Source organism: Tachypleus tridentatus, chromosome 3, assembly GCF_004210375.1.
Source record: "Tachypleus tridentatus isolate NWPU-2018 chromosome 3, ASM421037v1, whole genome shotgun sequence".
NCBI lineage: Eukaryota > Metazoa > Arthropoda > Merostomata > Xiphosura > Limulidae > Tachypleus > Tachypleus tridentatus.
In genome coordinates, this window is record NC_134827.1 from 1,337,861 (window position 1) to 1,352,865 (window position 15,005).

Sequence of the window (15,005 nt, forward strand, 5' to 3'; positions counted from 1 at the left end):
TTTTTTGAAAGTTTATTTTTTTAGGTTTCAGTTACTGTTTGAATCGTAGTTTTTGTGTTTCTTTCACAATTTGTTGACGATAATCAGTGATGACGAGAAACCCACTTGTTGAGAAATTTATATGCAAAAACGGCTCGTAACGGCTATGTAAAGTGTTTTCTCAGCCCAAACGAGCCGTTTTTGCATATAAATTTGTTGACGGTTTCTAGAATTATTGATAGGTTTGAGTGTGCGCATGCACATATATAAATAATATATAAGTATATTAGGATTCTAAAGTGTAAGATATTAAAATGATATTTCTGTATATTAATGTAGAGAACTTGTTTTTTACTGTACATCTCAGTATAAACGAGTTGAGGTTTTATCGGAAATTAAGTTTTCCAGAATTATTGATATCTACGCATGCTCACGTGTAGTTACGTCATCAAAAGACCGGAAGAAATGAAAAAGTAATTTGAAAGAGGGTCGAAATCCGATGAAACAAACGTTTATAACAAAAAGTTTATTACCATTTGTAACTTTTAGGATATCACAAAGTGTTGTCAGCCAGTTTAAAGTTATATCACAAAAACTCTTTGACGTTAACGTGATCCAAATATCTCGATGTGATACGTACGTAAGTAAAGCAAAATTTTATATTCTAACCCTAAACGATCCAGTTAAGCCTCTTTTCTCTATAACCCTGTTCAATGCAGAATCACCGCTATTGTTATTTTTGAGGCAATTGTGGGCTATTTAAATCGTTTGTAAAAATGTATCTCAAGACAGTTGGTATGGTTATTAAAATTATAGAAGTGGTGAACAACGTTTCGATCTTAGATTATTTTTAGGTTAAGAAAGTTGAAAAAGTTTTATTTTTGTGTTGAAAATTTGAAGAAGGTAACGTTTTGAACAATTTTAAGAGTAATACATTTATTGTACTTTGTCAAGATGTAACTAGGTTTATGCGTGAAATACAATCAATACAGTTGAGACGAACAAAACACCTGAAATTAAATTTTCTTTACCAGAAAATAATGATCTCTGTGAAGTGCTGTTAAAATTTGGTTATTTTCATGTAAGATTATTATTATTGAAATGAAAAACTTCTTATATACTAATTAAACATTAACAATTTGTTGCTTTCTATTTATTTTCTGGGTGTAACAAATCTTGAATTAATTGTAGATTGTTATATATTTTGAAACTGGAATATTTACTAACTGAAACGTGAAAAGTGATTTATTTACTAGTGGGTCACCATCTTTCTTAATGACTATGGAGAAGTGGTAAAAGTTACTTTTTTTTTTTTTGGTTATGACAATTATGTTACTACCATTTGAATATATTGCTGAATATACATCTTACAACTGTGAACTGAAATGAATTTGTCCCATCGTAATACAGGCTTATCTTAATTTGCTTTGAATGAGGACTGCAAAATCATCCAGATTTTGGAGAAATTTTCAGAATGCCTTGAAACAATTCATATGTGCTAATATAATGAAAAATTGCCAAAGATTAGATCAATATTTCTAATAGCAAGAGAAAGAAGGTGGTAGAAGGCTGAAATTTGCTGCACTGACTGAATTAATCTCGGATAATTCAAAAATGGTCTGAAACAAAACTTATCTCTCTTAGGATTTTTATAGTGAGGCTGTAAAATTACCTGAAAACCCAAAATTGTAAAAAACATTGGTTTATTTAATAAGCCATAGCTCTAAGACTTAATGTGATACAAAGCTAAATTTTCTTTTCAAATTTCCTATAACATATCCGTTGTACATAAAGGTTCATTAGGTCTCCGGTAGTTTATGATTTAGCTAAAAATAGCCCTACTTCAGGTTAGAGTTTGACCATGTCACCAGTTATTCAGCCTTTTCAGATATTTACCATATATTCTTACATCTCTGAATATGATCTACAAAAAAAGTCAGGATGGTGTTCAATCTACTTTTTGAGTTATAATTTTTTAAAGTGTCCTCCCACCATATGTTGTTTACTTGAAAAAAACACTGTGTGCAAATATATCCATACAATTTTGCAATAATTTATGAATCCTATTAAAATATTCTAATCAGCATTTACCATATATTCTTACATCTCTGATGTAATTTTTCATGATGTGGGTAGATGAGCACTTGAATTTTTTTTGAAGGCATTCTGTGAGGGTCATTTTCCTTCTTGAAGCTTCTTCCTCAAACTTAAAAGTTTAGAGTTTGACAAGTTAGAAGGAAACCAACTCTTCCCCTTTTCCAATACATGAGTGGACCTTTGATAAACATGTAGAGCAACTGAGTGGGAAATGGATTGGTAGACAATCCAAATCACATATTCCGTGATGACGAGACAAACCCACTTGTAGAGAAAATTATATATTGAAAAATGGCTGGTATGGGTAGAGAAAACAAACAATGTTTTGACTTTCTTCAGTCATCTTCTTGTTCACAAAGAAAGAAAGGGTTGCTGACCAGTAGCTGACTACATGTTTGAAGGTGGTTGTGTAGAGGGCATGTTTAGATGTTTGATTATATTTAGATATAAACCAATACAAAGGACCAATTGTGCCTGAGTTGTTGTATAGGAAGGCTTCTTTAATTTTGCATTTGTTTGTTTGGGTGTTTTCTATGGTTATGTTGTGTTTATTTGAGTTGCAGTATTTAAAAACGTGAAGGTGACTTTTTGTGTTTGTTGAATCTGGTTTCCATTTCTCTACTTGTTTTTCCAACATAGAAGTTGGCAGTTATCACATTGTATTTTATAATGTTGGTGTTGTATTTGTCAGTGTAGTTTTTATATAGTATAGACCTTAGTTATGTGCCTGGTTTTTGAATAAATTTGGTATTAACTGGAATGTCATATTTTGTTGCTAGTTTTTTTGCCAAATGTTGGTTATTTTTCTGCTGATGTTGGGAATATGTGATATGCAGCCTGATATGGTTTCTTGAATTTTTAAATTGTGGGGTATATTTGCTTTTGCTAGTTGATTTTGCTTTTTGTCCATGTGTGTGTGTGTGTAAACATTATATGCACTATGTGAGTAATAAAAATGAGTGTGATAAAAAGGTTGAAAAATTTAAATTTATATATGTCAAACATATTTTTGTGGAATTGAATATTATCTGTGAAACATCTTCTAATTGTACATAATTTTATGTGTTAATAAAGTGAATGAATGTGTTATTAAGTGTAAAGATACCAGTTTCGTTAACAGTTAAACCGTTTCTAATGATAATTGGTTTGAGAAACATGCCAATTGTATAATGTAAATATAAATGAAGGCTATTAAAATGAGACCTTAGAGTTAATTGGCTAATGCAGTTATGGCTTAAATCATGGTAAAATTAAATTATATATGGATTTTCTCATTACCATGTTCTAATATAACATTGTTAGGAAAGCTGAAGGAATTGGTTGGAAAAAGAAAGAGAAAAGACAGTCATAAAAAAGAGTAATTAAAGCTGATACTTTTATTGAAAGTACATAGCCAATAAGGAAAATGGACATTGGTTATATTTTACGATGATTGTAATTACATTATATTTCCCTTTTCTTTGTCATTGATCATGATGTAATCTCACAAAGATAAAGATTTTTATGAAAATCAGCAACATTTTTGTTGCAATGATGCTATCAACAGTGACGTATTTTGTGTTTGGTTTATAACATCCAACCATTTATTCAAAATGTCTTGGGGTAATACAACATTTGTTAGTTTAAAAGTTTCAACTTGAAAGAATTTTCCGATATTGTATCAAGATCTAAACACCAAATTAGTAATTTAGAGAAGTTCTTTAGTGTTAATATTTCTATTTGACACAAATAAAGTTTCAATTCTGTATAATATACTATTGTTTGCTGCATAGATTTGTCATCTAAAAACTAAATTGTATGTGTATATAAAGTTTTAATCAAGTATTTGTAGATGTAATTATACATGTGTATGAAATTTAAACAAAATTTATTTCTTGGTCTTACTTGTAGTAAATCAATATACCTACCAAAATTATAATCACTACACAATATTATTAACACCTGTGGTGTTAATGTGATAACTTTCTGAAATACATATCTAAATGTGAAAGTTATCTGATGCATGATTTAAAAAAAAATGTAAGTTTTTAATATTAAAATACTGACTTTGGAGGTGGGAGATAACATTTCAATTTTTTTTTTTTTTGTTTATATCAAGGGTACTGTCCTATATATTCAAAAATTGTGCCATGCTTTGAAAAATTTGTAAGGAATAAAGAAGAACAAAAGTGTCATTAAATTTAAATTGGCTTATGAACATTTCAAATTCAAAGAAATTTCATGTATGTATGAAAATTTATTTTTTTGTAGGCCATGTAGGGTTTATGCAACTTTTAGTTTGTTGTAATATTTTTTCTTTTCCAAATGTTTCGTTTTTGTCTATATATCATTAAAATCTAATTATAAAAATTTGTTTTGGCCACCTTCATTTTTATTCTTAAATGAATAATTATTGTGAGGGGTGCAAGAACATATTAAAATTTTGGTTGGGTTTAATGTTGTTATCAAATGGTGCAAATAAAGTGTAAACACTTGTTTTTACTCTGCAGTTGTCCTTAATTTTTTGAATTAGAAATGAAACCACACATTTCTACTTATTAAAATTCCTAATCTCCATCCTTATAAAAAGTTATGAAATAGAACTAAACAAAACTACAGATCCTATCTTATAAGAACTGTTAACATTGCTCTTCCTGTTGACTGTAGGGAACTTGTATTCTAAAGATCAGTCACACTGTTTGTTGGTAAAAGAGTAACCTAAGACTTGGCAGTGGATGGTGATGACTAGGTGTCTTCCCTTTAGTCTCTCCTTGTTTAATTAGAGATGACAAGTGCAGATGTAGCAGTTGATTTTGCAAACAGTTGCACTAGAAAGTAACATTGTAATTGTTTTTAGATTATTGAGAAGATTGAAAGGGTTTCCTCCTGAATGGTAGATGTATCGTGAACTTATGAACTTGCAGTAAGGGGTCAGCCACAAAACCCATGCTTTTCACTCCAGGGTTCTGTGTTTTTCAGGATATGTGCAATTAAACAGTGAATTTTATCAAATGACTTATTCATTTACAATTATCAGTTTTTCGGTTCAATCGGTAAATAGGTTTTGTCTGTCATGACAGTTGTTATCAGAGTTTTTACAGCTATAAAACTTGAGACCAGTGATTCAAACTGGTGTATAAATAAATTGAGACACCTAAAGTAAATTCCATTTGATGCTCTTTATCTTAGTTATGTAATGGTAGATTTTATTAGTCTAAACTTGGAAACATTGCTCGTGCCACGTACACAAAAATGAATTAAACGCTTTTATGAAGAGTCTATGTTAATAAATTTAGTTTTTAGTTCACTTTTATTTTTTGGCCAATCAGTTTTAACTTCTAAATTTTGAAAAGTAACAAAACAAAGGTTGTAAGATGTAACTTTTCTATATCATGTTAGGATTTCCTAACACGAACAGTAAGGTACTAAAATTTACATTTAAGATAGAAACACGAGCTAAACGTAATCACAAATGAGAATCTGAAATTTGGGTAGCTTACTTTTTTCATTTACTTATATATCCTTAAATTATATAGTCCAGCATGGATATACTTTGTATTTAAAGCCCTTGATATCTTACATTTACAATAGTAAATAGTAACAGTAAAGCAACAGTTTCATAAGAGTTGCAGATTTAAATTCCTGTCACACCAAACATGCTTGCCTTTCAATTGTGGGGGGCATTATAGTATAAGAGTCAATCCATTAGTAAAAGAGTAGCTCAAGAGTTAATAGTGGGCAGTGATGACTAGCTGCCTTCCCTCTAGTCTAAATTAGGGACATCTTGCACAGATAGCCCTCAAATATTTAGTAGAAATAATGTTAAGAAATCTGTTAATTAAAAGTTAGTGTGTACTTTTAGGGCTAATATTTAAATATCTGCATCATAAAATACCCTTTGGGTTATAATGATTCATACTTGTTATCATTATATTTAGTTTTGACCTTGCACTGACCAGCTGTTGATTTATTTTCTCGTGTATATATAAAATCCCAAGATGGAACGTTCACCTGAACTTTTCTGTCATATTAAGCTTTACAATTTAAATTTAGAGACTTGTATTTTTTAATGTAGTTTGACATAAGACTGTTAGTGTGTACTAGAAGTTCTGTTATTTATCAGATGATGTGAACAGTTAATGAATCTGATTTTGTATAGCAAACTGACTAGAAGTATGTAATATTCATAAGTTAATACACAGAAAACAAGAAGCTATAATTACTAGAATGTACCTTTGCTTATTAACACTTGATAACATCTGGTAAGTTTCAACTGGATTAAGTTTGAGTTCTAAAAGTTAATAGTGCTGAATAATATTCATAAATATAAAAATTTATAGTGATAAATAATATTAACACCCTATGTGTATGGGGTCAGTCCAATAGGGAAGCACCTGCTCATGTGGAGCTGTAAGTACTATTTTTTACTATAATTCTAAATTTATGACACATTCACTTATGAAATTTGTCAAGCTTTCAGTAGCCATAACTGTATTGTACACAAGTAATCAATATTTCTATTAAAATATTTCCCATAAAAATCTATCTGTGAATTTCCAAAGCCTTAAATGAATCAGTTTCCATGCTTAAAAGTAAAAAAATACTTCTTTTCAAAGCTATTTTTCTGGCAAAACTATATTTTATCTACTATTTTTTCAACCCTAATACTAACAGTAATGAAATTACCAATGTGCAGTGAAATGAGAAACTGATAAATATGAAATAGAATGAACAAATATGTTTTTCCCTCTCTGAATGCTAGGTTTTCTATTTTCTTCAAAGTTTCAGCTTGGCATTTTCCCATACTCTTCTTTTAATTTTATGGTTTTACTGCCTGTACGTAGAACCACTGTCTAAAGACATTAGGAGAACAGTATAATTATGGTGTTAGAAAAACATGCAAGTTCGAGAAGTCTTAATAGAAATGAATAAAATCCCTGTAACCCTGGTTATTCCTGATACAATCACACAGAATTGGAAACCAATGCATTGTTATGTGTTGTGATGCAATACATATTGATAATAAACAGTTTGGAAAGAAGTCAATTAATTCTGCTCTAAGACTGTAACCCAGTATTGGAGGTGTGTGTGCTTCTTTATTTGGACAATATACTGTACATGTTATTCAAGATGTTGTAAAAACATGTAGGTTCAAAATGTCTTGATAGAAATTAAATATAAGCCCCGTAATTTGAGCACTTTTTGAAGGTGGACCTATCTCCAGTTACATATTGGAAATGGTGGTGTAATCAAATGAGTGATATACAAATAAAGGTAGTTTAGTAACATCAGGAAGGTCATCTGGTTTTTCAAGAAATGTCTATTTCTCTATGTTCTGGTGTAAATGTCTCATTTCCAGTATAATATAACCAATGGTGAGAATGTATGCGAAAATGTGTTAGGAATATTTTACTTTAAGCATTTAAGTAAAGGTAACACCTGGAGACAGTTTAAAAAAGATATACTGATCAGTTTATAAAAATTTATATGAAAAATTATCTTAAACAAATAGTATGTTTTACTAAATTCAGCTATCGCGATACAAGAAGAAATAAGCAAAGAATAAAAATATTGTTTTCGACAAAGATGAAACCAGTGAACGAAGATCATCGATTCCAGGTTCTAGATTAAGTTCAAAAGGTTGAACAGTATTTAGATTAGCAATCCAATAAGTTTTTTTTATTTCTCTGTAAGCTTTAATTTTGAATCCTGTTTGTTATCAATGGTTCAACAGAAGAGTATAATGAAACCCTATTTCATCAAAGTAAGAAAATGAAAATTTGGTAAATAATAACATAGTTATAGGGTTCCTAAAGTACTAAAAAAAACAAAAACTTAGCCACTGACAACTTTGAGGTACTTGACGTGCGAGTTTGGGTTTGTTACTTTGGATACGTGGTTCCAAGATATTATGTGATATATAGTGATGAATAAAAATCATTGCAATCACTCTTTACATTGTTTTATTAAATATTTCATGCCTTATATATTTATAAGGTATTGAGAAAGTACAATTTTTCATGTTAAAAGCATTGTTCTCAGTTATTTCTACAGCCAGTGTGTATTATATCAGTTTCATGACCTGAAGAATTTGTGTGATAGGGTTTCTCCTGTAGTTTGTTATTAATATTATTTTCCAGTAAAGTGCACTTTAACATATTTTTATTAGTTGTCATTATGCTTGGAGATATTTCATTTCCTGTATCAATAAAATAATAGTCATGTTGACAATTTACTTTGACGTATTTTAGGGGGAATGTGATTCTTCAGATGAAAAAGCTCCTCAGAAATGGTTAATGAACAACTGGGCTTTGGTTTGGGCAATATATATAAAGAACAATCTTTTGATGACATCAAGTGAGTGTTAATAATTAATTACCTGGACAGAATTTATTTATTTAATATAAAAAGCACTTGGTATAAGTTTTGAGCATTACATAAAGATTGAAATTACCAAAAAAAACATCTTATATTTGTACGTGTTTTATTCATACTGGTTGTGTTTTGAAAGAGATCATTCCAAATACAATAATTACACGTAAGGAGAGTCAGTAATGATAGGTGGGAGAGAATTCTCTTGTGTTGCTAATGTATTATTTTCATTGAGCTATAAAATTCTATAAAGATGTGGTAATAATCAAAATAAATGTAGATCTAAAGTTAATCAGATATTTCTATTATGTAATATAGTTTTAATTTCTGAATTTCGAAAGTAAAATATTTTAATTTGTAACGTCTTAGTGTTCACATTTCTGTATCACGTGATGGCACTTGTTTGTTCCAAGGTAATAATCAAAATAAATGTAGATCTAAAGTTAATCAGATATTTCTATTATGTAATATAGTTTTAATTTCTGAATTTCGAAAGTAAAATATTTTAATTTGTAACGTCTTAGTGTTCACATTTCTGTATCACGTGATGGCACTTGTTTGTTCCAAGTTGCTCATTTTGGATCGTCTTTTCACTTGACTGAGATTGAATACAACTTTCAGACATGCAGATTTTCCTAATACATAACATAATGTTACAGTTACCAAGCTATCCCATAAAGCTCTGTTTTCTTACATGCAGTCTTTCAAAAATGTCAATAACTCTCTCTCTCTGTCTTTGACATTTGCTATTACATTATTGATATAAAATATTTAATCTTCTGTTTTATGCCACCTCGTTCACAGGATGGCTTTTAAGTTTATCGGAACGTAGATTCAAATCTGCTATCACTAAGTTTAGTTTAACCAGCTAAGGAAATTGTTTTAATGCACAATGTTTGGTTAGAAAACCAGTTAAATTGTAATAATTATAGGACATTGTATGCTTTGTGTTTATTATTGTTTGTGCTCTAAAGTGTATATTTGAAATTAATAAATAATTTGGGAAAAAAAATAAACAGCCCAGTGAAAATTTGGGTTAGCATTTCTCAACACTTTAAGTCTTTGACAACAAAAGAAATTACAGCATTCACAATTAAGTACTAGATTTTTGTTATTTTTTGTGTACATATTTTGTTTGTTATAAAAGTAAAAAAAATACTTATTAGGTAACACGAGAAAATAAAAATGAAGAAATAGATTAATTTATTTGCAATATTTGTATATATGTATGAAGATTGTTTGTATTACATAATTTTATGCTGTAATTTGAACTAAGTGTATACAAGGTGATTCCTACATAGGCTTAGTATATTGGAAGTTGTCATATTTAACTGATGCAAGCCTGACAGTAGTCAGGATAAATAATGATAAGCTTCTATTGTAATCTGCAGGGATTTTAGAAATGACAAATGTTGTTTCATATTTTTTTTTGGTGTGGTTACAAGGTTAAACAAATGGCCTGAGCTCATATAGTGTAAGGGTAGAGAAAATAATGCATAACATATAAAGTTTTACCAAAAATGACTTGATATTCAATTAGAAGATTCTAGAAGCTCTGCAAATGAAGTTAGGAAACTGTAATATTAAAGATATATAAATTTTATTAATTTTAGCATGAAAATCACCTTGCTCTCATTAGTCAGAGTTTAAAATTGAGATAAATCTTTATATATATAAAAAAAATTCTTAAGGATGGATTTTTTTTTAGTTTCTCATTAGTTATTGTACCCACTATATTTTGTTTGATAAGAATCACTTCAGTGTTTGTTCCTTTCAATTTCTTCAGGGAATATTTTGGAGTTAAGATCGGCCTGTGATTTGCTTAGCTTGGATTTTACACCTGTATGTGATTTTAGCTTCATTAGTAGGAGTGTTGTGTTTACTGTATTGGGTGATGCTCACAGGTATGAATAAGGGGGAGAAAAAAGATTAAGGAGTAATCAAACAGTTTATTATTTTTAAAACTCATGTTTGATCATTTTCTAAATTATACCTCGGATAAATCAGTTACTTAGAGCTACGTGATTGATGGAATGTGGTAAGTGATTAATCACTAGACTAACTAATCAATGGTTAGCTAATTAATTATTTTCACACAATCCATTTGTCGCTGGAATAATTGCAAAGAATAATAATTGGAACCATTAATTTTTATTGGTTGATATGTTTTGAACCATTAATTTATCTTAAAATATTTTAAATAATTTTTGTGATAAATTGATTTAAACATAATTTAAGTTAATCAGTTATTTTATGTGGCATTATCATTGAAATTGATAATTGTATATTATGGTTGATTTGGGTGTCCAGCTGTACTGTGTTATTTCTATAGACTTAAAACTAAAATGCATTTGTTTTTATAGTAAGGGAATTTGTGAAGACTACAAGGACACCATTTTATGTCGTCGGTGTGACGTAGAAGGATGTAGATATGGAAGATTAGGCCAGACGTGCACTTTTGCAAGAATAACTCATCTTTTCGACAATGGTGCTGCTGTATTTCTTGATTTTATGTCACTCTGGGGTAAGTATTATATAGATTTACATGTTAAAGCTGAAGAGGAATATATAATATTCTCTTCTTCAGACTCTGACAATTTTTTGTTATTTAGTTTTAAGACATTTTTAAATAATGCTTTTCTTGTGCTTATTTTCTTTTTGCATGTTGACTATCCAACATGCATAGTAATTTTGATCTCAAGATTAAAAATACATGCATCAGAAAATGTTCCAATTTCACATACAAAATTTTTATAACCTCCAGATAATTATCACCTTGTAATAGGGGAGACATCATTTGTTTTAAAAACAATTGTGGTTCTGGTTTTTATTCATCTTTCTATTCATAAGCAGCCAATTTTTGGTGAGTGTATTATCAGCACTTCATTGGTCATTTCTTTGTAGTATGATTTGTAGTATGTAGTTGCTCATCAATTTCATTAAAATCCAAACTGATGTGCTAATGATGTGATTTATTTTAACAAGAGGGATGAAAACTGTACACATATTTTAGCCAGTTTTTTGTTCAAACTGCATTCATCTTTACATTCTTGATGTTGAATGGTTTCCAGAAACCTCTGACCCAGATGTTTCTGTTGCTGTCCACTGCCCGTGATCATTTATATGCATTAAAACATATTCATTTATTTGTTGGATCAAAGAAGTGGTGTTTGGAGTAAGAAACTCCACAGAAATGTTTGTTGATGTGTAAATTAGGTTGTTAGGGTGATTTGGTGAGTTGTCATCAACCACTAGTGCTTTATGGGAAACATTTTCCATAGAAAAACATCTCTTTACTGTAGGGCAGACAAAGTTGTAAACCAGTTGTCAAAAATTGTTTTTGTTCTTTAAACCTGTTCTGTCTGGCATCCTCTACCAATATAGATCAGTCTCTCAAATGTTGAAAACTTGACGGGTCATATATCCTCTTTGTTCAATAATATCTTTTAAACTGGTTGGCACATTGATGTTGCTTCCCTTTTAGCACTTGCCGCCGCCTTTAGGCTGTGTAAATGATGCTCTTTTTTTTAATTTGTCAAGTCAGCCTTTGCTATCCATTATCTTAGGGCAATACCGATTTAGTAACTTAAGAGATAATTTTTTTCTTTCTTGATAGTTGCTGTAGCTGATGATGAGAACATAAGTCTGGCTTTCGTCAAACTTCTTGATGGTTTCCAGTTTTGTTGTTACTGAGATGGGTTGTGTCTCAGTGTTTTGGCTTACTGCTGGCACTGGAATCACTTGAAGTATGCTTTACTAATCATTTTGTATTTAAGGGCAGAGTACAGTCTAAATAAAATTATATAAGTACATTGGTTGACGCCTTTCATGATCCGAACAAGACACTCTTAGCACACGGGCTGGTCAAACTGAAGTGTCATGATGTTTCAGTAAGTTACGTTCAGAATATAATTAAACCACTTATCTACCTTGATGTACGAACAAACTTGACAAGAAACCATAGATGATAATGCAGCTTTTAATATTATATAAATTTTAAGTTCTTAATAATATAAGAAAATATTTAAAAAACAACTTTAAATTACCCTGGTGTGAGAATTTGAATATTTGTTCTTCAGTTATTTCCTCTTTTGAACTTCCCCCTTAAACTATTTAAATGTTATGTAAAATGTCATTAATCTTCTAAATTTTATATGCTTCAATCATATGGAACTTCAGAGCAACCAATGAAAATGCAAGAACCTCTTGCCACACCCACCTTGCTCAAATTTACAAAATGTTAAGTCATTTTTCTGAGGCTAAGTCTTTTTAAATTTATAACCAACAGGAAGTCTAGAATACAAATGAGTGATTAAAGTATGATTCATCCCATATGATATTACAGATAATTGATAAATTTAGCTAATTAGATGTTTGAGCTTTTTTGGATTTTATTTGCTCTAAATCTTTGTGATTTTTAGTCAGGTGGTATTCTGTACATTTAGTGTTTTAATATTTTTTAATGTTTGGTTAGTTTTGTATTTTGCCCAAAGGTACTTAAGGGCTAACTGCATTAGCCATCCCTAATTTAGCAATGACATACCAAAGAGAATTCAGTTAGTTAGTTACCACTCTTGAACTACTATTTTTATCAACAAAGAGTGTAATGGATTTTAATGTTACAACATCCCAGTGGGTAAAAGTATGAACATGTTTGGGGACAGGGATTTGAACCCATAACCAACAGACAGTGAGACAAACCATTACCATCATTTCTTCTCACTAGTTTGTGACCCTAAATTTATCTTTATAGTTTCACCACAATAATTCGTAATACGTTTTGTGTATCTTCATAAAAATTGTGTCAACTGTGAATAATGATTGAATCATTTGTTGAGAAAAACATAATTTATAATGAAGTCTCTTTTACTGCAAGAGTCTGCGAATGTGTGGAATCAGAAAATTGACTACTGTGGGTGCATCACTCATCTGAAATTTAAATTTAAACATCATAAATAAGCGTGAAACATTTTGATCAGTAAAACTAGAATGTATTTTGTATTATTCTACCCAAACTTTGTGTGAGGTTTGTCGTTATGACCAATCTTGTAACCATTAAAATAAATCAAAATTATCTTTTTTGTTTTTCTATAATGATTTCAGATTGTAATATGAAACTACATTTGTTTATTCTAAATAGCCTTTTTTGTAACAGTGTTATTGCTCTATAAACTTAGGTTAACTAATATGCCTTCCAAACAGGTTGCAAAACATTTGGAAAACATGTAGGTCACATTATCTCAATGAACTACATAATGCACACGAGCTACTCACAGATTTCTTGATTGAGGAAAAAGTGACTGCAATCACAAAGTAATAACCGCCACAGTTGTCGTGTTTGTGTATCTCCTCCTTTCTCTTCTTGAGGATTTATCCTGGTGATATGATCATGCCAACACCACATTAAGCATCCATTTGTTTCCCTACCCCCCTTAATAACTGGATCTTCCCTTTTCCAGGCACTCCTATGAGATACATGCAGTTTCTTCATGATTTTCTCATTTCTTGTCTCTTCATGTGAATTATTTGTACATGATCTACTCTGACAATTCTGCACTTGTTTCTTACATCAAGTATTGGGGTTACCCATTTAAGGACTTTGTTTCCACATGTTGTTTGTGATTTATTCCCATTGATATTTGCCATGTGCTTATGGCATATTCACTCTCTTGGCTGGACCAGATTCTTTCTTTCAGGTGTTTTTTTAGGTTTGCTGTGTCTCTCTTGGAGGCTTTTGCCACTTATCTCAACACCAGACTTTTTTCTTGAGCTCTGACAGTTGAAGCTCTTAGCCAGAACTGGTCTCATCATTTTCTTATATAGCTGTGTCACCTCTATTGCTCCAACTTCACACATTGAATGGGATTTGCCTGGTTTATAACCACCTATACTTTCCAACTGTGTACCACTTTCTATATCACATTCCTCTTGTCCTTCGTTTTTTTTTCTTCTTTCTGTCAACAGAAGTGGCAAACTTTTCACCACTGTTTTGTCTACCACTTCCTTCCTGTTCTATGGTGACTCACCGCTCAGTCTTTTTTCACGTGGTTGTTTAGCTATGGACTATCAATTTTCACTCCAGCTGGTTATTGGACAGCTTGGTTTTCTACATTTTGCCTTCCCCACTTTATTCCGATCCTTTTCATGCCTCGTTGGGACCTGACAATGATTTTATATTCTTTGACACATGCTCTGTTTGAATTATTGGCTTCTAGACATATTTCCATCTCCTTACCTGTGGTCTCCATTGTTCTGATTTTAATATCATTAGTGTTTTTCACAGTCTTACATTGTACTTATACTTACTTTACCCAGACCAGGCTTCTTTTCTAAGACTTCTGTTACTTGGGATGGTGATTGTACTTTTCATCCTATTTCCCTGTTTCTTTCCTACATACTCATTTAGACTCATCTTCTGCATCTTGTCTTGGTGTTATTTTAAGGGCTCCTGCTATTTTTTTATTCTACCGTTGGACCTTTCATTGTCTAGATCTGTTGTTTGCTACTATTACAGTGTGGATAAGCCTTCAATTTGGATATTATTCCCTGTATGTTAGTGCATGTGGATGATTCTCACA

At 30.7% G+C, this 15,005-nt stretch overlaps 1 protein-coding gene across 21 annotated transcripts in view; it reads left to right on the forward strand.

The window, feature by feature from the left end:
• The first annotated feature begins 316 nt into the window (after nt 1-316).
• LOC143246190 (uncharacterized) overlaps nt 317-15,005 on the forward strand; it is a 54,456-nt gene continuing 39,767 nt past the window's right edge. For 14 of the 21 annotated variants that reach the window (XM_076492422.1, XM_076492403.1, XM_076492408.1 and 11 more), the window contains exons 1-3: nt 318-619; nt 8,307-8,412; nt 10,791-10,951. In XM_076492422.1, coding sequence (XP_076348537.1) covers nt 8,345-8,412; nt 10,791-10,951 — 229 coding nt within the window. In that variant the 5' untranslated portion in view covers nt 318-619; nt 8,307-8,344. Of the gene's footprint in view, nt 620-8,306; nt 8,413-10,790; nt 10,952-15,005 lie in introns of all 21 variants that reach the window. The other 7 variants (XM_076492425.1, XM_076492424.1, XM_076492412.1 and 4 more) reach the window with 1 other exon arrangement.